The 26,643-nt window shown below is 48.8% G+C and overlaps 1 protein-coding gene across 2 annotated transcripts in view; it reads left to right on the forward strand.

Moving 5' to 3' along the window:
* The window catches only part of Gprk1 (G protein-coupled receptor kinase 1), a 422,403-nt gene that overhangs the window by 375,714 nt on the left and 20,046 nt on the right, over window positions 1-26,643 (forward strand). For both annotated transcript variants that reach the window (XM_045755516.2, XM_045755517.2), the window contains 5 exons: window positions 8,675-8,726; window positions 14,183-14,374; window positions 14,882-15,047; window positions 18,698-18,839; window positions 25,434-25,608. In XM_045755516.2, the coding sequence (XP_045611472.1) occupies window positions 8,675-8,726; window positions 14,183-14,374; window positions 14,882-15,047; window positions 18,698-18,839; window positions 25,434-25,608 (727 nt within the window). The remainder of the gene's footprint in view (window positions 1-8,674; window positions 8,727-14,182; window positions 14,375-14,881; window positions 15,048-18,697; window positions 18,840-25,433; window positions 25,609-26,643) is intronic.

Below are 26,643 nucleotides of genomic sequence, written 5' to 3' on the forward strand. Positions count from 1 at the left end.
GCCCCCCCCCTCCTGCTGCCTCCCCTTCCTGCTGCCCCCCCCTCCTGCTGCCCCCCCTCCTGCTGCCCCTCCCCCTCCTGCTGGGAGACGTCGTCATCCTGGGGTCTGTTACAGAGGCGGACAAAAGTGGAGCACAAGTCACGCTTAAGTAATATATTATACATAAGTAATAATGGTAATGTTTTCGCCATAATTTTGGGAGAGAAGGTTTAATGGTGCTAGTGGCTCGCCAGCTAGGCAGGGAGGCTGTTTGGCAGGGTGGCAGGGAGGTAGGCTGAGTGGCAGGGTGGCAGGGAGGCTGCCAGCCAGCCAGGCAGCCAGGTTGAGAGGGAGGGAGGCAGTTGACAACTCAACACCGCAGATTAATACTTGGAAGTGTACCTAGGTGTTCTGAGCACACAACTCACTCACTGGGCAAGCCCTATGTGCCCACTCGTAATATCATTAAGTTTAAAAAATATATAAATATAAATTCAGACAAAACAATTAAGGCAAGCAGGCAAATGTTAGCGACCTTGTCATTGATAAATTAGTTTTTCAGCTACTGGTTAGAAAATGTAACTAAACATTACCTAATAATATTACCAACTGGTCATTCTCGCACAAAGTTTCGACTCTTGGCCTAATAATGGATGCAATTAATGGTTATCCACTCTGCAGGAGTGACTTATTGAGCCCAGCAGGTGGTGTACGGTGTGTGTGTACACAATGGGTGTTGTCCATAGTTGATAATAGTCTCTATTGTGTACAGTTGTTAGTGTGGCTGGAGGCACTCCCCTCTGGCCTCTACTGTAAACTCCCCTACATCACCCCGTCTGGCCTCTACTGTAAACTCCCCCTACATCACCTCGTCTGGCCTCTACTGTAAACTCCCCTACATCACCCCGTCTGGCCTCTACTGTGAACTCCCCCTACATCACCTCGTCTGGCCTCTACTGTAAACTCCCCCTACATCACCCCGTCTGGCCTCTACTGTAAACTCCCCCTACATCACCTTGTCTGGCCTCTACTGTAAACTGCCCCTACATCACCCCGTCTGGCCTCTACTGTAAACTCCCCTACATCACCCCGTCTGGCCTCTACTGTAAACTCCCCTACATCACCTCTGGCCTCTACTGTAAACTCCCCTACATCACCTCTGGCCTCTACTGTAAACTCCCCCTACATCACCCCGTCTGGCCTCTACTGTAAACTCCCCTACATCACCTCTGGCCTCTACTGTAAACTCCCCCTACATCACCCCGTCTGGCCTCTACTGTAAACTCCCCTACATCACCTCTGGCCTCTACTGTAAACTCCCCCTACATCACCTCTGGCCTCTACTGTAAACTCCCCCTACATCACCCCGTCTGGCCTCTACTGTAAACTCCCCTACATCACCTCTGGCCTCTACTGTAAACTCCCCCTACATCACCCCGTCTGGCCTCTACTGTAAACTCCCCTACATCACCTCTGGCCTCTACTGTAAACTCCCCTACATCACCTCTGGCCTCTACTGTAAACTCCCCCTACATCACCCCGTCTGGCCTCTACTGTAAACTCCCCCTACATCACCCCGTCTGGCCTCTACTGTAAACTCCCCTACATCACCTCTGGCCTCTACTGTCAACTCCCCCTACATCACCTCTGGCCTCTACTGTAAACTCCCTTACATCACCTCTGGCCTCTACTGTAAACTCCCCCTACATCACCCCGTCTGGCCTCTACTGTAAACTCCCCTACATCACCTCTGGCCTCTACTGTAAACTCCCCCTACATCACCCCGTCTGGCCTCTACTGTAAACTCCCCTACATCACCTCTGGCCTCTACTGTAAACTCCCCTACATCACCTCTGGCCTCTACTGTAAACTCCCCTACATCACCTCTGGCCTCTACTGTAAACTCCCCCTACATCACCCCGTCTGGCCTCTACTGTAAACTCCCCTACATCACCTCTGGCCTCTACTGTAAACTCCCCTACATCACCTCTGGCCTCTACTGTAAACTCCCCCTACATCACCCCGTCTGGACTCTACTGTAAACTCCCCTACATCACCTCTGGCCTCTACTGTAAACTCCCCCTACATCACCCCGTCTGGCCTCTACTGTAAACTCCCCTACATCACCTCTGGCCTCTACTGTAAACTCCCCTACATCACCCCGTCTGGCCTCTACTGTAAACTCCCCCTACATCACCTCTGGCCTCTACTGTAAACTCCCCCTACATCACCCCGTCTGGCCTCTACTGTAAACTCCCCTACATCACCTCTGGCCTCTACTGTAAACTCCCCCTACATCACCACTACCCAGACACCGCCTAGACTTAACTATACATACACCTCTCCTGTACACACACACACTGCTCTCCGGGAGAGTATGTAGAGGAGGGGGGGGGAGGGTGTTGTTGCTCCCCCCCCCCTCCCCGTCTCCCAGGGGAGGGTGTTGTTGCTCCCCCCCTCCCCGTCTCCCAGGGGAGGGTGTTGTTGCTCCCCCCCCCTCCCTGTCTCCCAGGGGAGGGTGTTGTTGCTCCCCCCCCCTCCCCGTCTCCCAGGGGAGGGTGTTGTTGCTCCCCCCCCTCCCTGTCTCCCAGGGGAGGGTGTTGTTGCTCCCCCCCCCCTCCCCGTCTCCCAGGGGAGGGTGTTGTTGCTCTTCCCCCTCCCCGTCTCCCAGGGGAGGGTGTTGTTGCTCCCCCCCCCCTCCCTGTCTCCCAGGGGAGGGTGTTGTTGCTCCCCCCCCCCCCTCCCCGTCTCCCAGGGGAGGGTGTTGTTGCTCCCCCCCCTCCCCGTCTCCCAGGGGAGGGTGTTGTTGCTCCCCCCCCCTCCCTGTCTCCCAGGGGAGGGTGTTGTTGCTCCCCCCCCCTCCCCGTCTCCCAGGGGAGGGTGTTGTTGCTCCCCCCCCTCCCCGTCTCCCAGGGAGGGTGTTGTTGCTCCCCCCCCTCCCCGTCTCCCAGGGGAGGGTGTTGTTGCTCCCCCCCTCCCCGTCTCCCAGGGGAGGGTGTTGTTGCTCCCCCCCCTCCCCGTCTCCCAGGGAGGGTGTTGTTGCTCCCCCCCCCTCCCCGTCTCCCAGGGGAGGGTGTTGTTGCTCCCCCCCCTCCCCGTCTCCCAGGGAGGGTGTTGTTGCTCCCCCCCCTCCCCGTCTCCCAGGGGAGGGTGTTGTTGCTCCCCCCCCTCCCCGTCTCCCAGGGGAGGGTGTTGTTGCTCCCCCCCCTCCCCGTCTCCCAGGGGAGGGTGTTGTTGCTCCCCCCCCCTCCCCGTCTCCCAGGGAGGGTGTTGTTGCTCCCCCCCCCCTCCCTGTCTCCCAGGGGAGGGTGTTGTTGCTCCCCCCCTCCCCGTCTCCCAGGGAGGGTGTTGTTGCTCCCCCCCCCTCCCTGTCTCCCAGGGGAGGGTGTTGTTGCTCCCCCCCTCCCCGTCTCCCAGGGAGGGTGTTGTTGCTCCCCCCCCCCTCCCCGTCTCCCAGGGAGGGTGTTGTTGCTCCCCCCCCCTCCCCGTCTCCCAGGGAGGGTGTTGTTGCTCCCCCCCCCTCCCCGTCTCCCAGGGAGGGTGTTGTTGCTCCCCCCCCCCTCCCCGTCTCCCAGGGAGGGTGTTGTTGCTCCCCCCCCTCCCCGTCTCCCAGGGAGGGTGTTGTTGCTCCCCCCCCCCTCCCCGTCTCCCAGGGAGGGTGTTGTTGCTCCCCCCCCCCCTCCCCGTCTCCCAGGGGAGGGTGTTGTTGCTCCCCCCCCTCCCCGTCTCCCAGGGAGGGTGTTGTTGCTCCCCACCCTCCCCGTCTCCCAGGGGAGGGTGTTGTTGCTCCCCCCCTCCCCGTCTCCCAGGGGAGGGTGTTGTTGCTCCCCCCCTCCCCGTCTCCCAGGGGAGGGTGTTGTTGCTCCCCCCCCTCCCCGTCTCCCAGGGAGGGTGTTGTTGCTCCCCCCCCCTCCCTGTCTCCCAGGGGAGGGTGTTGTTGCTCCCCCCCCTCCCCGTCTCCCAGGGAGGGTGTTGTTGCTCCCCCCCCCTCCCTGTCTCCCAGGGGAGGGTGTTGTTGCTCCCCCCCCCTCCCCGTCTCCCAGGGAGGGTGTTGTTGCTCCCCCCCCCCTCCCTGTCTCCCAGGGAGGGTGTTGTTGCTCCCCCCCCCCCTCCCCGTCTCCCAGGGAGGGTGTTGTTGCTCCCCCCCCCCTCCCCGTCTCCCAGGGAGGGTGTTGTTGCTCCCCCCCCCCTCCCCGTCTCCCAGGGAAGGTGTTGTTGCTCCCCCCCCCCTCCCCGTCTCCCAGGGAGGGTGTTGTTGCTCCCCCCCCCTCCCCGTCTCCCAGGGAGGGTGTTGTTGCTCCCCCCCCCCTCCCCGTCTCCCAGGGAGGGTGTTGTTGCTCCCCCCCCCCTCCCTGTCTCCCAGGGAGGGTGTTGTTGCTCCCCCCCCCCTCCCCATCTCCCAGGGAGGGTGTTGTTGCTCCCCCCCTCCCCGTCTCCCAGGGGAGGGTGTTGTTGCTCCCCCCCCCCTCCCCGTCTCCCAGGGAGGGTGTTGTTGCTCCCCCCCCCTCCCCGTCTCCCAGGGAGGGTGTTGTTGCTCCCCCCCCCCTCCCCGTCTCCCAGGGAGGGTGTTGTTGCTCCCCCCCCTCCCCGTCTCCCAGGGAGGGTGTTGTTGCTCCCCCCCCCCTCCCCGTCTCCCAGGGAGGGTGTTGTTGCTCCCCCCCCTCCCCGTCTCCCAGGGAGGGTGTTGTTGCTCCCCCCCCCTCCCCGTCTCCCAGGGAGGGTGTTGTTGCTCCCCCCCCTCCCCGTCTCCCAGGGGAGGGTGTTGTTGCTCCCCCCCCCTCCCTGTCTCCCAGGGGAGGGTGTTGTTGCTCCCCCCCCCCTCCCCGTCTCCCAGGGGAGGGTGTTGTTGCTCCCCCCCCTCCCTGTCTCCCAGGGGAGGGTGTTGTTGCTCCCCCCCCCCTCCCCGTCTCCCAGGGGAGGGTGTTGTTGCTCTTCCCCCTCCCCGTCTCCCAGGGGAGGGTGTTGTTGCTCCCCCCCCCTCCCTGTCTCCCAGGGGAGGGTGTTGTTGCTCCCCCCCCCCTCCCCGTCTCCCAGGGGAGGGTGTTGTTGCTCCCCCCCCTCCCCGTCTCCCAGGGGAGGGTGTTGTTGCTCCCCCCCCCCTCCCTGTCTCCCAGGGGAGGGTGTTGTTGCTCCCCCCCCCTCCCCGTCTCCCAGGGGAGGGTGTTGTTGCTCCCCCCCCTCCCCGTCTCCCAGGGAGGGTGTTGTTGCTCCCCCCCCTCCCCGTCTCCCAGGGGAGGGTGTTGTTGCTCCCCCCCTCCCCGTCTCCCAGGGGAGGGTGTTGTTGCTCCCCCCCCTCCCCGTCTCCCAGGGAGGGTGTTGTTGCTCCCCCCCCCTCCCCGTCTCCCAGGGGAGGGTGTTGTTGCTCCCCCCCCTCCCCGTCTCCCAGGGAGGGTGTTGTTGCTCCCCCCCCTCCCCGTCTCCCAGGGGAGGGTGTTGTTGCTCCCCCCCCTCCCCGTCTCCCAGGGGAGGGTGTTGTTGCTCCCCCCCCTCCCCGTCTCCCAGGGGAGGGTGTTGTTGCTCCCCCCCCCTCCCCGTCTCCCAGGGAGGGTGTTGTTGCTCCCCCCCCCCTCCCTGTCTCCCAGGGGAGGGTGTTGTTGCTCCCCCCCTCCCCGTCTCCCAGGGAGGGTGTTGTTGCTCCCCCCCCCCTCCCTGTCTCCCAGGGGAGGGTGTTGTTGCTCCCCCCCTCCCCGTCTCCCAGGGAGGGTGTTGTTGCTCCCCCCCCCTCCCCGTCTCCCAGGGAGGGTGTTGTTGCTCCCCCCCCCTCCCCGTCTCCCAGGGAGGGTGTTGTTGCTCCCCCCCCCCCTCCCCGTCTCCCAGGGAGGGTGTTGTTGCTCCCCCCCCCCTCCCCGTCTCCCAGGGAGGGTGTTGTTGCTCCCCCCCCTCCCCGTCTCCCAGGGAGGGTGTTGTTGCTCCCCCCCCCCTCCCCGTCTCCCAGGGAGGGTGTTGTTGCTCCCCCCCCCCTCCCCGTCTCCCAGGGGAGGGTGTTGTTGCTCCCCCCCCTCCCCGTCTCCCAGGGAGGGTGTTGTTGCTCCCCACCCTCCCCGTCTCCCAGGGGAGGGTGTTGTTGCTCCCCCCCCTCCCCGTCTCCCAGGGGAGGGTGTTGTTGCTCCCCCCCTCCCCGTCTCCCAGGGGAGGGTGTTGTTGCTCCCCCCCCTCCCCGTCTCCCAGGGAGGGTGTTGTTGCTCCCCCCCCCCCTCCCTGTCTCCCAGGGGAGGGTGTTGTTGCTCCCCCCCCCTCCCCGTCTCCCAGGGAGGGTGTTGTTGCTCCCCCCCCCCTCCCTGTCTCCCAGGGGAGGGTGTTGTTGCTCCCCCCCCTCCCCGTCTCCCAGGGAGGGTGTTGTTGCTCCCCCCCCCCCTCCCTGTCTCCCAGGGAGGGTGTTGTTGCTCCCCCCCCCCTCCCCGTCTCCCAGGGAGGGTGTTGTTGCTCCCCCCCCCTCCCCGTCTCCCAGGGAGGGTGTTGTTGCTCCCCCCCCCCCTCCCCGTCTCCCAGGGAAGGTGTTGTTGCTCCCCCCCCCCTCCCCGTCTCCCAGGGAGGGTGTTGTTGCTCCCCCCCCCCCTCCCCGTCTCCCAGGGAGGGTGTTGTTGCTCCCCCCCCCCCTCCCCGTCTCCCAGGGAGGGTGTTGTTGCTCCCCCCCCCCCCTCCCTGTCTCCCAGGGAGGGTGTTGTTGCTCCCCCCCCCCCTCCCCATCTCCCAGGGAGGGTGTTGTTGCTCCCCCCCTCCCCGTCTCCCAGGGGAGGGTGTTGTTGCTCCCCCCCCCCTCCCCGTCTCCCAGGGAGGGTGTTGTTGCTCCCCCCCCCTCCCCGTCTCCCAGGGAGGGTGTTGTTGCTCCCCCCCCCCCTCCCCGTCTCCCAGGGAGGGTGTTGTTGCTCCCCCCCCCTCCCCGTCTCCCAGGGAGGGTGTTGTTGCTCCCCCCCCCCTCCCCGTCTCCCAGGGAGGGTGTTGTTGCTCCCCCCCCTCCCCGTCTCCCAGGGAGGGTGTTGTTGCTCCCCCCCCCCCTCCCCGTCTCCCAGGGAGGGTGTTGTTGCTCCCCCCCCTCCCCGTCTCCCAGGGGAGGGTGTTGTTGCTCCCCCCCCCTCCCCGTCTCCCAGGGGAGGGTGTTGTTGCTCCCCCCCCTCCCCGTCTCCCAGGGAGGGTGTTGTTGCTCCCCCCCCCCTCCCCGTCTCCCAGGGAGGGTGTTGTTGCTCCCCCCCCCCTCCCCGTCTCCCAGGGAGGGTGTTGTTGCTCCCCCCCCCCCTCCCCGTCTCCCAGGGAGGGTGTTGTTGCTCCCCCCCTCCCCGTCTCCCAGGGGAGGGTGTTGTTGCTCTCCCCCCTCCCCGTCTCCCAGGGGAGGGTGTTGTTGCTCTCCCCCCTCCCCGTCTCCCAGGGGAGGGTGTTGTTGCTCCCCCCCCCCCCCCTCCCCGTCTCCCAGGGGAGGGTGTTGTTGCTCTCCCCCCTCCCCGTCTCCCAGGGGAGGGTGTTAAGGGTCCGCCTCCATTACCCCAGCAGGTAATTAATCATATCTTGTGGTGACAAACAGGTATTGTGTGAGGTGTAGGGAGGATGGTGGCGCGGGTCCTCCCTCCGTCCCCACCATATAATCTGGCACCTGGTGACCAGCCGGCCCTCCACCCCTCCCTCCCTCCCACAGTACAACTCTCCAAGCCTCAAGTGCCCCAATATTGAGTTACAAGTCCATTTGTACTCTCAGTAAAGGAGATGAGAGAGGCATCACATAATATTTAGTCTCCGTGGTGTAGTGGTAAGACACTCGCCTGGCGTTCCGCGAGCGCTTTGTCATGGGTTCGTATCCTGGCCGGGGAGGATTTACTGGGCACAAATCCTTAACTGTAGCCTCTGTTTAACTCAACAGTAAAATGTATACTTGGTTGTAACAAGGATTCTCCGCGGCGGGGATCGTATTCCAGGGACCTGCCCGAAACGCTACGCTCACTAGTGGCTCTACAACAATGTAACAACTCTTGTATAAATATCTCAAAAAAATACAGCAGCAAATGTGTTACTGGAGCGAGAGATATGGTAGGTAGTGCAGGAGGCGCCATGGCCACACTGTATGGCTAGCACAGGCCTACGGCTCATTAACCTACTTCCGTAATGTGTAAGAAATATTACTCACAACTGGATGTTTGAAACAAGCAATTGAACCAGCTCCTGCAGTAAGTGCCTGATCAGCCGGGTTGTAATAGGATATGTGGGCGTGCGGGCCGCTGCAAGCAACAACCTCATGGAACAAAGTCATTAATCTTGGCCCCAGTTGTCCAGGCTGTGGGTGGGAGAAAGTCTGTTACTTTACAATTTACTAGGCTGTGGGTTACACATTTGTTACTCTACAGTTTCCATAGATGTCTCGGCCGCGTCCAGCTAGATAAATGTTATCTTCCATATTGTGTGTGTGTGTGTGTGTGTGTGTGTGTGTGTGTGTGTGTGTGTGTGTGGGTACAGTTGTGGACTGTTCCTTATATGGTGTGCGGTTTGAGGCACGTATGGTATAAGTGAATGAAATATATGCAGTAATATGTAAGTATTTACTGTCTCACTCACTGTCCGCCTCTCTCACTTCATACCTTGTAGTGAACAAACATGTAATTGTGTGCTTGTGTGTGTTAATAATTAGAGTGAGTGAGTGAGTTACGAGTTAGGGTGCGTGGTGAGGCTGGTTGGGTACTGATGCGCACCTCTCCCCTCTTCTCTCTTACAGTGACAAGTACACCAGATTCTGCCAATGGAAAAACCTCGAGTTGAATATTCAGGTAAGTTGAGGTTGATGGAGTGCTGCTGCTGCTGCCTTGGACCCCGGGAGCCAGGTGTCGCGGGCCGTGTTCACTCTTGGTGCTCTTATGGACGCTCTCATTCATGGCTACCATCACCTCCTCCTCTTTTATATTCACTCTATTTCTCTCTATTTCTTTCCATATCTCTCTAATAAATATATATATATATATATATATATATATATATATATATATATATATATATATATATATATATATATATATATATATATATATATATATATATATATATTATAGTGCTATACCTAGCTCTCACCACAAATAAAGATATAATTCAAATGTATAATAGATGAAATGAGGCATTAGTTTTCTTTTTCTTTTTTTACAAGCAGGTCAAAAAGAGATAAACCGAACTAAATATAGTCCGAGCAAAGTGAAAACTTCTGTACCCCAAGGCAGTGGTCCTTGCACCACTGCTCTGTACCCCAAGGCAGTGGTCCCTGCACCACTGCTCTGTACCCCAAGGCAGTGGTCCTGCACCACTGCTCTGTACCCCAAGGCAGTGGTCCTGCACCACTGCTCTGTACCCCAAGGCAGTGGTCCTTGCACCACTGCTCTGTACCCCAAGGCAGTGGCCCTGCACCACTGCTCTGTACCCCAAGGCAGTGGTCCTTGCACCACTGCTCTGTACCCCAAGGCAGTGGTCCCTGCACCACTGCTCTGTACCCCAAGGCAGTGGTCCTGCACCACTGCTCTGTACCCCAAGGCAGTGGTCCTGCACCACTGCTCTGTACCCCAAGGCAGTGGTCCTTGCACCACTGCTCTGTACCCCAAGGCAGTGGTCCCTGCACCACTGCTCTGTACCCCAAGGCAGTGGTCCTTGCACCACTGCTCTGTACCCCAAGGCAGTGGTCCCTGCACCACTGCTCTGTACCCCAAGGCAGTGGTCCTGCACCACTGCTCTGTACCCCAAGGCAGTGGTCCTGCACCACTGCTCTGTACCCCAAGGCAGTGGTCCTTGCACCACTGCTCTGTACCCCAAGGCAGTGGCCCTGCACCACTGCTCTGTACCCCAAGGCAGTGGTCCTACACCACTGCTCTGTACCCCAAGGCAGTGGTCCTGCACCACTGCTCTGTACCCCAAGGCAGTGGTCCTGCACCACTGCTCTGTACCCCAAGGCAGTGATCCTGCACCACTGCTCTGTACCCCAAGGCAGTGGTCCTTGCACCACTGCTCTGTACCCCAAGGCAGTGGCCCTGCACCACTGCTCTGTACCCCAAGGCAGTGGTCCTTGCACCACTGCTCTGTACCCCAAGGCAGTGGTCCTTGCACCACTGCTCTGTACCCCAAGGCAGTGTTCCTGCACCACTGCTCTGTACCCCAAGGCAGTGTCCCTGCACCACTGCTCTGTACCCCAAGGCAGTGTCCCTGCACCACTGCTCTGTACCCCAAGGCAGTGGCCCTACACCACTGCTCTGTACCCCAAGGTAGTGGCCCTGCACCACTGCTCTGTACCCCAAGGCAGTGTTCCTGCACCACTGCTCTGTACCCCAAGGCAGTGGTCCTTGCACCACTGCTCTGTACCCCAAGGCAGTGTTCCTGCACCACTGCTCTGTACCCCAAGGCAGTGGCCCTGCACCACTGCTCTGTACCCCAAGGCAGTGTTCCTGCACCACTGCTCTGTACCCCAAGGCAGTGTTCCTGCACCACTGCTCTGTACCCCAAGGCAGTGTCCCTGCACCACTGCTCTGTACCCCAAGGCAGTGTTCCTGCACCACTGCTCTGTACCCCAAGGCAGTGGCCCTGCACCACTGCTCTGTACCCCAAGGCAGTGTCCCTGCACCACTGCTCTGTACCCCAAGGCAGTGTTCCTGCACCACTGCTCTGTACCCCAAGGCAGTGTTCCTGCACCACTGCTCTGTACCCCAAGGCAGTGGCCCTGCACCACTGCTCTGTACCCCAAGGCAGTGTCCCTGCACCACTGCTCTGTACCCCAAGGCAGTGTTCCTGCACCACTGCTCTGTACCCCAAGGCAGTGTCCCTGCACCACTGCTCTGTACCCCAAGGCAGTGGTCCTGCACCACTGCTCTGTACCCCAAGGCAGTGTCCCTGCACCACTGCTCTGTACCCCAAGGCAGTGTCCTTGCACCACTGCTCTGTACCCCAAGGCAGTGTCCCTGCACCACTGCTCTGTACCCCAAGGCAGTGTTCCTGCACCACTGCTCTGTACCCCAAGGCAGTGTCCCTGCACCACTGCTCTGTACCCCAAGGCAGTGGTCCTGCACCACTGCTCTGTACCCCAAGGCAGTGTCCCTGCACCACTGCTCTGTACCCCAAGGCAGTGCCCTTGCACCACTGCTCTGTACCCCAATGCAGTGTCCCTGCACCACTGCTCTGTACCCCAAGGCAGTGTTCCTGCACCACTGCTCTGTACCCCAAGGCAGTGTCCCTGCACCACTGCTCTGTACCCCAAGGCAGTGGCCCTGCACCACTGCTCTGTACCCCAAGGCAGTGGCCCTGCACCACTGCTCTGTACCCCAAGGCAGTGTCCCTGCACCACTGCTCTGTACCCCAAGGCGTTGTCCCTGCACCACTGCTCTGTACCCCAAGGCAGTGGCCCTGCACCACTGCTCTGTACCCCAAGGCAGTGTCCCTGCACCACTGCTCTGTACCCCAAGGCAGTGGCCCTGCACCACTGCTCTGTACCCCAAGGCAGTGTCCCTGCACCACTGCTCTGTGCCCCAAGGCAGTGTCCCTGCACCACTGCTCTGTACCCCAAGGCAGTGGCCCTGCACCACTGCTCTGTACCCCAAGGCAGTGTCCCTGCACCACTGCTCTGTACCCCAAGGCAGTGTCCCTGCACCACTGCTCTTTCTGGTCGTCACATCAGAAAGACATAAACACAAATCCCAGGTTCGTGTCTCCCTTTCCAGACGATACCGAAATCAGCATGAAGATTATCTCTGTGTTGGACACCGACGACTACGAAACAGATACTATTACACTCTTCCACTGGAAAATAACACGACTTTCAACAATTATAAATTCACGCTTCTAAAAGTTGAATAAATTAACACACGGGATACAGGCTTAAAGACGCCGTCAGATATCTTCGTATGTGAAGGCTCCAGGAATAATAATGTATATTTAATGTTGTATGAACATAAAGCAATGTAGCGCACGTCTTGAATGTTGTGGCTGGGTCGTGAGAGTCTTCACAACCAAGAATGTCACCTTGTGCTTCCTCACCTTCAGTTCTGCTCTTCTCCCATGGCAGAGATTTTGAAATAAATGAAACACAGAAAAGATATTCGTAACGTATAAACATGTACATAGTATTTGCTGTCTGGAAAGGATACGAGAGAAAGCTAATATATACATGTAATACCTGGAACCGAATACAGGTAAACTAAAGACATAAACTTGGTCCTCACTGGCCATAACTGGTCCTTCATCACCATAAAGACCCGACGCTACCAGCTCCTCTCATCACCCCCAGATGCCACCCATGTCTGCTGTCTCCTCCCATGTCTGCTGTCTCCACCCATGTCTGCTGTCTCCACCCATGTCTGCCCTCACCCCGACCACCCATCTCCCCTGCGCTCAACTTTCCCCAGGGCTCTCGTCTTGCACGGTACAGTAACTTGCCAGGGTATTAGGATATTCCAATAGAGCGCAACGCCGTATCGAGTTCCAAAGAAGACCTTCGATCCCAGCGTTCCATCCGTTCTCTTTCTCTGTGTCTCGTGTTATTTTTCGCGTCCAATAACTGACATACTCGTGGCCGCGTGATGGCTAGGTGACCACACCTAATGGTTTTTTTTTATTATTATTAACACATTAGGTACATCTACATTAGTGCAGCTACCCTAGACTATATGAAGTGGAGTACACAATGGCAGTTTGGCAGGTTTGAAAACTCTGCGGGCGCCTCAACCCGTGTTTCACTTACTGACACGGTCATCGTTACAATGTTTACAGCCAGAAAAGGTATTAGGTTCGGAGAAACTTCACAGTAACGCAACTTCGGCAGAATATATTACTTGAAAAGTTGTGTGATGAATATGATTAAACGAGCATAGAGTAATTTTGTAGAGCATTAGAGTAAAGACATGAGTAACATGTATGGTAAGGTGAAGGCAGATGAGTAGCGAGTACATACAATGGACTAGTGATGGAAAGACATTTAAAATCCTAGAGTGAATAAGAACATACAGGAAACATGATGTTATGCATGTGGAGAGGTCCATTAACAACACCAGAGTCTGTGCAAGGAACATGTAAACAATAAATGAGGTACCTGCTCGGTGCCTCAGGAGTTCGGCCGGACTTCAGGTTATGTTACTTTTAGCACACCGTGGTCCATGGGTAAAGCGTGCGTCTAGGGTGACCTAGAACGCTGGTTCAGTTTCACCGCCCTGCTCCAAAGATTTTCTCAAGGGATATGTCACGTTTTTGTGATTTCAATGTGTATATACATGAATACACGTCGTGCCTTACTTGGTAATCTTTAATTACTCAGTAAGCAAGTGAGAATACTGTAATATCTAGGCCTATTCCTAAAATTTTGCACAGTTGAGAGCTGCCTCGTCCAGAAGATTAATAAAGCCTGCATTATAGTTAGATTGGTTATTACCTCCTGATGTCTGTTTTGAGAACTGTTTAAAGTAATATCTGTATTTCAACTTTGATGTAATTATTAATGAAGTGCTGTGTGGTGCATTTATTGGTATGGCTTCTTGCTATTTTGTTAAGTATTTGCTACCAGCCTGTATTTTCCCAGTGCTTCCAGGATGTTTATTTTAGTTTATATATACAAGTGTTCCTACATTTTTGTAAAGCCAGTCCCTGCATTTTGTACATGGGGACATGTATTTTCCATGCGCTTTCAGCGTGTATTTTCTCAGTGCTTCCAGCTCCCAGCTGTAAAGCACGTGCTCTTTTGTCATCCAATGTTCTGTATATTTCATTTTTATTTAATTATTATTATTTTTGCCCCTATACTGTAGTTCAATTAAAAACATCAAATATATGAAGTTTCAATTTTCTCACTTCAAACAACATTTAACATTTACCTAAGAGTTGTTTTTTAAGCTTGTAACTTCAATAGTCTTTTAACTTTGTGTAAAAGTAATTTCTTAGAGCGCTTTATGTTTGGGTAATGCTAGGTAGAGCTGGTGCTAAATGACTTGGAAACATTTTGGTGGCTACATGGTTGGGTACAAGTCCTTACCCCTGGGGATTAAAAGCCTTCACTTCAATATCTATTTAACTTCTATACCTTGAAGTAAATACTTCGATTCAAATATCTATTTTATTTTATTTACAAGAGTTATGGCATAACAGGTTTCCAGTTAAGCTTCAGATTAACTTTTATCAAGATGAAACGTATCTAATTAAACCTTGTTGAAGTAGTGTTGTACTAGAGGATATTTGTAGTACAGAATAATTTGAATGCAGCCTTCTCTTACAGCTGACTATGAATGACTTCAGTGTACACAGGATTATCGGACGTGGAGGATTTGGAGAAGTTTATGGGTGTCGCAAAGCAGACACCGGCAAGATGTATGCCATGAAATGTCTCGACAAAAAACGAATAAAGATGAAACAGGGTGAAACCTTAGCACTCAATGAGCGAATTATGCTTTCACTAGTCAGTACCGGGGTAAGCATATTGTGTTAAACTACTTCCACCTTATAACTGGGTCCCCACTACACTGGTGAGAGGCAGCTGTTTCTTTGCTATACTGTGATGAGAGGAAACTGTCTGCTATGCTGCAGTGAGAGGCAGCTGTCCCTCTGCTACACTGTAGTGAGAACAGTTGTCCACAAGCCTACAAATGAGGTCATATGCATATAATTATTGTTGGCTGACGGTACAAAGCAGCACCTTCCTTTATGTAGTACATAACTATTATTTTCCTTTCCTCCTAGTGTAGCATCAAAATAGCACCAGGTATTATACATTTCGAGGTTGTCTCAACTCCGTAGCTCCCCGAGAAAGCACAAGGTCTCCAAACGGATCCACCAGAAAGCAGAATTTAAATACTTTCAAAGATGGCTTTATCCTTGATCAAAATATTAATCCCCATTTGCTACTACAGTATTTTATTGTTCTTAATATAGAAAATGATATTCTGTGTGATGAAACAAAAAGTGATATTTATTTCAGGTTGATTGTCCTTTCATTGTGTGTATGACGTATGCGTTCCACACGCCGGACAAGCTGTGCTTCATCTTGGACCTCATGAATGGTGGGGATCTGCACTATCACTTATCCCAACATGGTGTCTTCAATGAACAAGAAATGAGATTTTATGCAGCGGAAGTTATATTAGGTAATGAAAAAATATATATTTTGCAACAATAAGACATTTTACTACATTTATAGATGTAGTTTTGTATTTTAACAATCCAAATACTGTGATATGTTCTTCCTTTTATTTCTTTGATGCAATGTTTCCTCTGAAAACTCTGCTTTCTTGAGATTTGCTTCGCCAAGAATTTTCTACATGTATCTTGATTTAATCTAAATGTTTGAGATGCTTAAAGAAACGTTTAAAGTATTTGTTAAAGATTTTTACCTGCCACTTGGTTAAAACAGTGGTCACCTGCTTGCACTGAGAAATAAGAATACAGTATATGTAAAAATCATAAATCACCTGAGCATGTCTATGTAAATAGGACGTAAGAGAATAAGCACAATAAAATAAAAAGTGATCAGGGAAAGGGATTATAAAAATGTATATAATTACACCCTCTGCTAACTGGTGCTATAGTGTGAATGCCAGTAAAAGAAAGCAGCATATAAGATATTTCCTTTACATTTAGTATTAAGCTTGTCATTTAAGTTTTTCATGCCCGAAACTCTTTGCGTAATAGTGGCTTTAGGCATTGTATGTACTAGCTCTATCTATAAGTCCACCAATCTTTGTAAAAATTTCTTGTATGTATGTACCTTACCTAAATAAACATTTATTTATTTATTTATTTATTTATTTAGCTTCATGGCAATATATGCACAGACCATTTTCATTAATTAGTCTCATTCACAAGATCCCGGAAATTATTACAATGCATTTTGGCACATGAAACTTAATCAGAAATAATTAAATTTAAGCTTACAAAACTAATGTGTTTCAGATAGGTGCCATAGTTCAGTGGTTGCTTCAGTTTTTATTAAACAGTTGCAGTGTTTTGCAAGAGCAAATTATGTATTTTCTAAACATTATTCTTGTTACTTTATTTATAGATGGTAATCAAAATTTTGTTATAGAACAATAATAATCATGCTGTAATTTGTTTACATTTAACAAGCTGCAAGATTTCATTGTGTTGCATATTTAAAGGGAAGTAATTTTGCCTGTAAGTCTATAAATACTCTATATTAAATAAGGTACAAAATAAAATACAGTACTAACATTTTATAATAGTTCTCACACTTTTCTGTTATACCACCTCGTAACATTTTGCATATATTTCAAAATTTAAATTTTAGAAAAATCAAGCTTGCAGAACTGTATATAATTAAAAGTTTGGATACGTAAAGCTCATATGAAGATAGATTTGATAAAGGTCATACAGGCAAAGTGTCATTCACATTAAAGTCTACTCAAAACCCATGTCAACTGTCTCCACCCATGTCTGCCCCCACCCTCACCACCCATCGTCCCTGCGCTCAACTTGCGCTGCACTCAAAAATTGTTTCTGAACCTCTTTGAGCATTTCATTGTTTACTTGAAATTTTAAAATACTGTATTTAAATGAAATTAGTTTTAATGTGGACACTGTAAACTGTATCCGATTTTCTTTTTGTTTTAAGTTTTGAAAGCAAACTGCACAATTTACCCGAGGGCCACCATTATTTTCAAGGATTTTTTCCTAATTGAATTTTGAACTGGTGTTCTGCCTTGGTATTTACAACTTCAGTGGGTAGGTGAATCCATGGGTTTATTACCTTATAGGTGAAAAAGCATTTTTTGTTTTATGTCCTACATTGGGGCTTGTTAAGCTTGAAGCTGTTGCCCCTTGTATTTTACCCGATTTTACCCGAGAGCCACAATACTAGTGGCCTCGATGAGGACAGGAAGCCGGCAGCTTGTCATAGGTTCCCCCCCCCCCATTTGCCCTGATGTATGTGTTATGTTGGACCTTTAAATGAAGGGGTAGGTCTGGATTAATATCTTCCAAATTGTTCTGTATTTTAAAGTCTATCAAGTCGTGTAATGGAACGTGTGTGGAAGAGACAAACAATATGAGGGAAGAGAGTGAGATAAAAGGCGAGATAAATGAAAGAGAAAGAAAATAAGTATAAGATGAAAGGTAAGAATAAGAGATAAGGTAAGAAGAAAGAGAAACTGGAAAGCAAAGGAAATGTTAGAAGGGAAGGAAAAAGGGTATAAATAAGAAAAAGTTAAAAAAAAAAAAAGGTAAAAAGAAAACTGCAAGATGCCTAATGATGAAGAGAAGAAATCTGGTAATGATAGAGCCAAAAAGTAATTGGCCCTAAAGAAAGCAAAGCTAAGTCAGATCCCATTTGTTAAGAAGGTTATAGCATTTGGCATCTGTGAAGGGTAGAGGCAGGAAAGATTATTTTAGAAGAAGACCAATCTATAGTGTGATTAGTCCCTAACATGACAGAAGAGAACATTGTTTGTGTCTGCAGACTTAACACTTCTTTTGTGTTCCTAAAGTCATTCAGTGTACAGCCAGTTTCACCAAAGTATTGGAGAAAAGACAAACAGGAAATAGAGTAGACACCAGCAGAATTGGAAGTAGGAACAGCAGTGTGAACCATATTACTACGAAGTGTGTTAGTTTGTTGGAAAGCAAGTTTTACATCAAGAGGACAAACAGTATCAGTGAGATTTTGAGTTCAGATATTAAGGAAAGGCACAACACCGTGTTACTATTGTTGGAATCAGGTTTGGGACTAAAGGAATTTCCTTTAGCTTGAGAATAGGCACAGTTGATAAAATATAATGGGTAACCAAGGCAAGAGAATGACTTGTAAACACTGTAATAACAATTTTCCAATTGAGAAACTGAGGGTCACTGATGCATAGGGCTCGGAGGTAAAAGGTGGAAAAGAAGTGTATGTACATGCCACGATGAATAGGCTTGTGGTAAACAGAGAAAGATAAACTACACACAGAGCTGTGAACATGAACATCTAGGAAAGGAAACAGGGAATTAGATTCTCATTCAGTTTTGAAATCAATAGGAGCAGCCAAATTGTTAAGAGAGGAGTGAAAGGAAAAGACTGGTCATGAGGCCATAGAGCAAAAATGGCATCATACATTCAAAAATCGAGAGACGAGTGTCAGTAGCAGGAAGAAATAAAGTTTCAAAGTACTCCATATAGTAATTGGCAAGAATAGCAGAGAGGGGCACCCATACATACACACCAAACGTTTGGGAGACTATTTTCCTTTGAAAATAGTCTGAAAGAGAAGTAACTAGTCAACACAGTCTGAGGAGTTCAAGGAAAATGTCAGTTTGAAACGGGAAATGAAGAAGACCCTCGGTCGCCTTCTGACTAAGAAAAGAGAGAATATCATCAAGCGGGACATTACTAAAAAGAGAATCAACATCATGACTAAGCATGTTACAAGAGGGCTGCAGGCACAAGCTTTCAATGATGCCAAGTGAGTGAGACCCACTCTGCCATGTCTGGTTTGTTGTGTTGTTAGTCATGAAGACCTCAACCTTTCCTGGTATGGGAGTTGACTTTGCTCTGGGATAATTTTTGCCACTATGCATTTAACATTTTTCCAAAACAGTTATGTACTTTTGAAGGTGATGGCACCATTTTTGGATACAGTAGTCCAGATGGTGAAGCACCAGATATTTAAATAATTGCATAACCATATATATATATTGTATCTGTTGATAATAATAGATTTAAGTTTAAGTTATTATTATATTTATATAACACACAGTACATGGATCAGTAATAACTAGTTCTCAAACAGATGCTCTATTACAGGGTTAGAACATATGCACCGACGATACATCGTGTATCGAGATCTAAAGCCAGCTAATATACTTCTGGATGAACACGGTCACGTCAGGATATCCGACTTAGGATTAGCATGCGACTTTTCCAAAAAGAAGCCACATGCATCGGTGTAAGTAGTCTATATGTTCCTACTTATGACACCCAGAAAAATTCTTTATTTCACTTCAAGATATAAATTTCCTTCGCAGTAAGATGTCATAGACAATTGGGTATCAGAATGCATAAAATGTGTCCTAGTCTCTTCAGAAAATATTAGGTCTTAGTTCAAATAAATAAATATTGCCTGTGAAAAAATTTTGATTTCAATTTTGCTAATTTTAAACTACGTAGAACCAAAATAATGAGTAAACTATTTTTACATATCTAGCCTTGTACTTCAGTCTTCATCTACAGCTGACTGGGGTAAGCCCCTTGTTGTCTTGGTGCAGCTTTGGTAAAATGGAATACAATTGCTCATTTAGAAATATGTATTGGCTACAAAGATCCTGCTATTTTGATTTTGCAGTACAGCAACATATATTATACAAATATTGCAATACATATTATACTCATTCATAGCACTCTAAGAAAAATATTTACTTTCTTATAAAGTTATAGGTATTTAGTCAGGAATTTAAGCAGATACCTATTTCAACTCAGTATCGCTATAGTAAGAATCTTGTATAACCATACATAAAAATAATAATAATAATAATAATAATAATTATTATAGTATTTAGTTTCTGCGGGAGCTCCTGAAGGCTCCCTGAAACTATCTTGTTGAGATGGCTTTCCCTTCTAAGTCACTTCAGCCATAAAAATCCTATTGGCCTGCTGGAGACCAAACCAAAGATCGTGGTCCCCTCTTAGAGCCACAGGGAGCAGAAGATTGTTATGGTCACCCTTGCAAAGAAAGCACCCAGAAAGTCAGCAGAGCAATACAAACAACTCCAAAGCTCACCTAAAATGAATCGCCAAAACAGCCAGCTGACGCTGCAAGTGTTTCACTCGGACCAAATGATTCACCCTAAACTTAGCTTGAACACCTCCCCTTCCCTCCCAGTGTGTGAAACCTGCAACAGGTGATGTCCAGGGAGTTCCCACTTCCAGGCCAGCATCAGTCCTGTCACTAGTGTCAGAGCAGTCATTCCTTCCCGAGTCCCCAGGCCATGGTGAGTCCCACTACTGTACAAAGATAAGTGAAGGACATCTTTGGACTTCATTCTGTGAGGGCCATTTGCTTGTATATCATTCCTAACCTTTAGTATTTACTCACGAGCGCATGTTTACAAGCATCATCTCTTGCGTGTACTTGGTATAATCTGCAGTATGAACTGCACGAGTTTAGGGTGACTTTCTCTAAACATTTATTTAGCATTGCCCTGTACTGGCATAAACTTCTCTACTGTATTCCAGCTTTTTGTTGAGGGGTGTATGAGGATGATGCATTCTTCTTCATACAGCATGTCACAGACACTCTTTGTAGCCGAGTATATCCTATACTGTATATCCTGTCCAGAGTATTTGTATTTGGTGTCTATTCTTCTGCAAGCATCCCTAGTGCTTGGCTGTTCTGTTTTGTTTCCATCCTTCAGGCCTTGGAACTCCTATGGGATGAGGTGTGCCTCATGATGGTTGACTGGTTGAGCACACACTTGCTACCAATGAGTTTGAGGGATGTTCATCACCATTGGTAAATACTACCAATTATGTGTTGTCTCCAGATGCCTCCAGTTGGTTGGAGCATTAGCCTTTGCCCCAAGGCTAGTGAAGCTTGGGTTAGTTGTGTGTGTGCTTACCTTTAGCCTCCATCTTTTAGTAGTGACAAGGCTCCACAGTTCAGTTTAGTTCATTTATTATGCACCTCATACCAATCTTGTGGGCGGTAGTGGAAAGGGTTACAGAGGCACATAATGGGCTCAGGGACTGAACCCCACAATTCATTTAGCTAAGCAAGTTACAATCTTGATGAGCTAGTTACAAAATTCAATAGACATTGTCACATCATCAGTGGGCTTGAGACCAACCACAAGTACAGTCTCTAAATTAAGCAACTGACATATGTGGAGAGCTAGTGTCACAATTGATATGTTTGTCCTGCACACCGCCCCCATCCAGTGGGCAGCAGTGGATAGGTTACAATCACTTAGTTACTACCTACAGTTAGCAAACTGGGGATATTTGCCCAAGACTTCTGGCAGCAGATTATTTGAATGAAATATTTACACACCTCTTGAACATTTGTTATAGAATTGTCTCTGAATTCATGCATCTCCTCGCACTTCATCACATAGTGAAGGGCAGCAGCCATCTTTGGGTTCATTTGCCTGTTTGGTTTTGTGACTTGGTATCTGAGTGGTTGTTTCAGAGTAATACCTTATTGTTTTCAGGGTTTTGGTCTTAGAGCAGCAGATGTTCTTTCACCACTTTGTTTATCCCATGCTGTGCTATATAGTTCTAATGGCTTGGCACTTTCTCATGATAATTCCCTCCCTTATCTGCCCTCTGTTGCATTTTTCCTGGACCCCTTATATTCTTACCCCTTCCCTTTCCCCATTTGCTCTGGGTTCTGGGACATCTGAGGGTTTCAGAGTCTGGGTTGCTGTTCGTGTGGGGTGTAGCTGGGCCTGCTTTGGGGATCACCCATTCGACATGGACACTGAAGACAGTTGAGGAGATGCTTCTAGTAGAGATCGATTCCCTTCTGTTTTGTGGTGTTGGAGCGGGCAGTGAGTGATTTTGGCTTGGATCCTTTTAGTGTGGTGACATCTCTCTTGTCTTGTGTCAGGTGCAAACTTCAGCTCTGTCCCAGGGCATTCTTGTGGAGAGCCAGGGGAAGAGTTGCCCAAGTGGCACCCCCTGGGTGCCCTTCAGTCTTCCTGGACTCTGCTTCCTACTGTGGGGGTGGGGGGGCTCTGCTGGTACGGGTTTCCTTAGTCTCTCTTAAAATGTAGGGAGACTAAGGAAACATAGTCCCTCCCATTTCTTAGGTTGTTCACAGATGCCTTGGTTCTGGTTTGGGGTTTTGTGCCCAACGCTTGCCATGGTTCTTACATTTATTGGTCGGGTTTGCTCCTTCGGGCTCACTGCCTGGTGTGAGTTGCTTCAGTGTGGCAAGCCATTTTGGGGGAAGAGGTGGGGGTCTTCTTCCTCTAGGCTCCATTCCCTAGTTTCCTTCATCATGCTCCCCAGTGGTTCATTTAGTGCACTGAACATGGAGGGGAAGGATGTCACCTCTGTCCTTTTCCCTTAGGGTGTTGGACTCTTTGTGTAGCTCAGTTTCTAGCTTCTTGGGGTATGGTTTTCAGTGCGGTTCACATGCGGGGGTTCTTGCAGATAGTTCACTTCCATCCCCTTTCCACAGATTGGACCATCAACATTACAGTATGTCCTTTCATTGCTTTGCAAGACGTTCGATTGCCCCTCTTTGCATCTACATGGAACTGGCAGCTGCCCACTTGCAAGGATCCATTCCCGAATTGCGTGGCTATCGCTTTTTCTTTTTTTACCCAAACACTGGTCAGAGATGGGGTTTATGTTACTTCCCACCAGTTCAGTTTTTGCTCTAGGTATTGTCTAGGTTGGGGCCATGCTAAGGCAAAATGATCCTTCTGACTCCTTGGTGGCCAGCTTAGCCTTGGTTTCCAGCTCTACTGGTCTGTTGTCTATACCCAGGTGTTTTTCTGCCACTCTGCTTCTTTTGGCAGGTCAGCCCAGTGATGTGCCTTGCTGGTTTGACCTTCTCTGCCATTCTGTGATTCTGGGTTTCTGATGCATGTTTGTATGGTACATGGATGGCTGTCATGTTGGTGTCCCACAGCGTCCCAACAGAATGTAGTTTCCTGGCATTCCTTTTGTCTCTTCATCTCTCCATCATGTCTTTTTGTATTGGTTCCAGTGGTTTTGTCACAATTGTTTGTTGCTTGGCATCTCCAGCCTGGTACTGTTACCTCTTATTGCTTGGCTTTGGTGAAGCCACTCTTGTTGGTATTCGGCATTGATGCTTCACAGAGTTACAGTATTTCACTAGTTGCCTCATGCTTGCTTTTCCCTCTTGTTTGGCCAACTCTTGCATCTCCAGAGCCATCTTAGTCCCTCGGTAGGCTGTTGGTGTGTTTTTACTCACTGGTTTAGATTGCCCATTTAGCCCAGGATATTTTCTTACAACACCATTTCTGTTAACTCTCACCTCCAGTTGTCAGGGTGTGGAGCTTCTTTCTCTCCTCCAGGGTCATGGATTCTGTTCTTTTGATCTTGGTGGGCAGTTTCTTAATCTCTGGTCTTCTGCTTTTCTTGCAATGACTGGGCTGATTGACTTCCAGTGGTTGATACTTTGTCTGGCTGGGAATATATCATTTGTTGTGTCCGGTTGTGGCAATTCATTACTACCTGCAGGCCATCCACTCTGTTTCTCAGGATGCACTGGCAATCTAGTTTTTTGGGTTCCCTGTTCAAAGGCACGGTTGTCCCTGGTTGCACGCTGTGTCATTCCAGCGTCATTTACAGCCTACGGTCTACCCTCAGGCCCACAATGTTCACTGGTTCATAGCTTTGGTTGCTGTATTCACTAACATGTCATGCTGACTCAGTTTGGCAGCTTGATGTTGATGCTCCTAGACCCAGCTGGGCTTGTGTTGCCCTGTATCAGGTTCTTAGCCCGACGCCTCATCTATGGTTTTGTGGTTGCCACTTCCTCCTCCCTAGTTAGTCCCACATTTTCTGTCTTCTCTGTTGCTAGTTAACTTGAGAGAGCTACTAGGGGCTTCCCCAGATATCCAACAATGAATGTAATGTAACACCTCTTTGTGATAGAGCCCGAGTGATTCCCAGAGTCTATACCCCCATCCCTCCTGCCTTACTACTACGTCAGTTCATGCTCTGCCAACTCCAGACTGACTCATAATTTGCCTAGAAGTGGGAGCTCTTGGTATGCCTGCCACTGGTTATCAACTTTGTGCAATAGGGGGGTTCAAGCTAAATTTAGAGTGAACCATTTAGATTTCAGTGACTCATCTGCAGAGTCAGTTGACTATTTTAGCACTTTTATTTTAGGTGAACCTTGAAATTGTTTGAATTGCTTTGCTGACTTTCTGGATGCTTTCCCAGTGAGGGGTAATTATAACAATCCCCTGCTCCTTGTATCTCTGTGAGGAAGGGGACATGTTCTGGCTCTGGTTTCCAGTAGACCAACAGGATTCCTATGGCTGATTGAAATTGAAATTGAAATTGAAATTGATATAAGTTTATTGAGGTAAAATACACACAAAGGGATGAGGTAGCTCAAGCTATTCTCACCCCGTTCAGTACAACGTGTTAGTACTGATGTGACCTAGTAGGGAAAGCCGTCTAAGTGAGACAGCTTCAGGGAGCCACTGGAGCTCTACTAGAAAGAGGCATTTCATTACATGCAATGCTAGTTTTTCACTTTACTTTAAATTATTCTTCAGAAATATTCAGAGAGGTTTGCTCAATTGAAACAGTTTATGACAGAAACAATTGTCCAAAACTCAAAACAAAAATTTGGCAAATGTATTTATAGAGATAAAAAATCACTCATTCATATCATAAATGCATTTCTTCAAATTTTCACTGTGAAAAGGTATGGAATATATTGACATTAGAAATATACTGTTAGTCATTACCCTCATTTATTAGTATGAAGTATGTATGTAACTATCAGTTGTTATTTGAAGTAGATGTGAACCAGGTGATATCAGTCTCTCTCATTTTGAGGAGACACATTATTAAATATACACTACTTTAACAATCAAATATTTATACAGTATAATGAATCATAGAATTTCGATGTGTTGCCTCAGTTTGTTAAATGCATAATATAAGATGGACTTAAAGCCAATATATTGCACCATACAGCAAATGTATACCATAAATGATCAGTAACAAACACATTAGTCTGAATAGCCACTTTTATTCAGGTGTGTAATGTTTCATAAAATTTTTATTCTAACAACAATATCGTGACTCATATAATAAAAGCAAAGTACAGTACCTTGTGCATTTCCCTGTAATGAACAAATTACATAAAACCCAGCTTACTCTGACTGTAAGAGACACCATAGACAAATATTTTTTAAAATAGTTTGCAAAAATTACTTCATTGTGATAATTACTTTGTAATGCCAAAAAAAAAAGGTTGGAGAAACTTTTATCTATATTGCTTATCGAATACATAGATTGCACTAGAAAGGTTTATTATAGTTCAAGAGATTGTATCTGCTTTCTTGCTACAGTACACATGTAATTACCATCCATGAAGTTTTTTCCAAGCAATACCTGTAAACTTGTCATAATGTACACTGTTTTAAAAACACACCAAGGAAAAATATTCTGTATATTTGATAAAAGCTTATGTACATACCTATGTTCCTTTTATAAATATGTGTATGTCTCCCCAACAAGATAAACATACCCATGCTCATGTGCCTGGGCTTCCTCTGCAAATGTCTGATTTTAAGAGTCACAATATGTACTGTAACAGTTGTTAAAACTTGTGTATCATACAACTATTTGTTATGCTGCTACATTTTGTGAGCAGCATTGTTTGAATAGTCACAAGTTCAATTATCTTATAATAAATAAATTGTTGAATAATTACCACAACTCCTTTATTGTAGTTTTCCATTGCCTTCTGTTCCTTTGAGTTTGATAATATATATAGCCTACTATTCACAAATATATCTTATTTAACTTTTTACTTTTTCAGAGGAACTCATGGATATATGGCTCCTGAAGTGCTAAGTAAGGGAACGGCCTATGATAGTTCGGCAGATTGGTTTTCCTTTGGCTGTATGTTATATAAGTTGCTCAAGGGTCACTCCCCATTCAGGCAACATAAAACTCGAGATAAACACGAAATTGACCGCATGACTTTAACGATGGTAAGTTGTGATTATGAAAATTTTGTGTATTCCACTATGTATTGTATAGCAGTGTTTGTCAAGTAATTTTTGTGTAAGAAAAATTTTAGGAAATAATGTGCAAGATGTTGGTAATACAAATTTATAAAATTCCTTCTTACTAGTTAATACAGCCTTTTTTAATTAATTAATTAGTCCTTCAAGCCGAATAATGTTGTCCCTCTTGTGTGGCAACAAGAGGGGCAGAATATATACAAGAGGGGCAAAATACTGGTAAAAAAAAATACTGTTATGGCTTAGTATTCATGTTGTTAAATGTCTAGGAAGGTAATACTGGAATTAGAAAGGTCTGAATATGTGAATTTTCAATGGTGAGGAAAATTTTAGATGATAAATGTTGCTTCAAGTGACTGATAAGCTGTTCAATGATATGATGTTGAAATGTATACATCTTGTTGATGAGATGTTGAAATTGGGGAGGGTTAAGACTTGTAGGTACAATAGCATATCCTGTGTTACTTTTAAGTGTATCGCTGCCATCCACTGTGATCTAGTCAGTCAGGTCTGCTTTATATCTCGGTGATACAATAATTTTCCTCCTCTCCATCTCCTCATGAAAACATAACATCGGAAACCAAAAAGAATAAACATTAATGTGGAGTCAAAAGCAACGTACAAGTGTTTAACAGACGAATGGCAGACTAAGAAGAGGTATAGTAATAAATTTATGTAGGGAACTGTGCAAAATAGGGAAAGATTACCTTGAGGTGGTTCTGAAGTTCACTGTCCTCACAGCCCAGTCCAGTCCTTCTGGTCGGTCCTCCTCCAGCCCAGTCCTCTGACCAGTCCTTCTGGTCGGTCCTCCTCCAGTCCAGTCCTCTGACCAGTCCTTCTGGTTGGTCCTCCTCCAGTCCAGTCCTCCGACCAGTCCTTCTGGTTGGTCCTCCTCCAGTCCAGTCCTCTGACCAGTCCTTCTGGTTGGTCCTCCTCCAGTCCAGTCCTCCGACCAGTCCTTCTGGTTGGTCCTCCTCCAGTCCAGTCCTCTGACCAGTCCTT

The sequence above is a fragment of the Procambarus clarkii genome, chromosome 62, assembly GCF_040958095.1.
Source record: "Procambarus clarkii isolate CNS0578487 chromosome 62, FALCON_Pclarkii_2.0, whole genome shotgun sequence".
NCBI classification, from domain to species: Eukaryota; Metazoa; Arthropoda; class Malacostraca; order Decapoda; family Cambaridae; genus Procambarus; species Procambarus clarkii.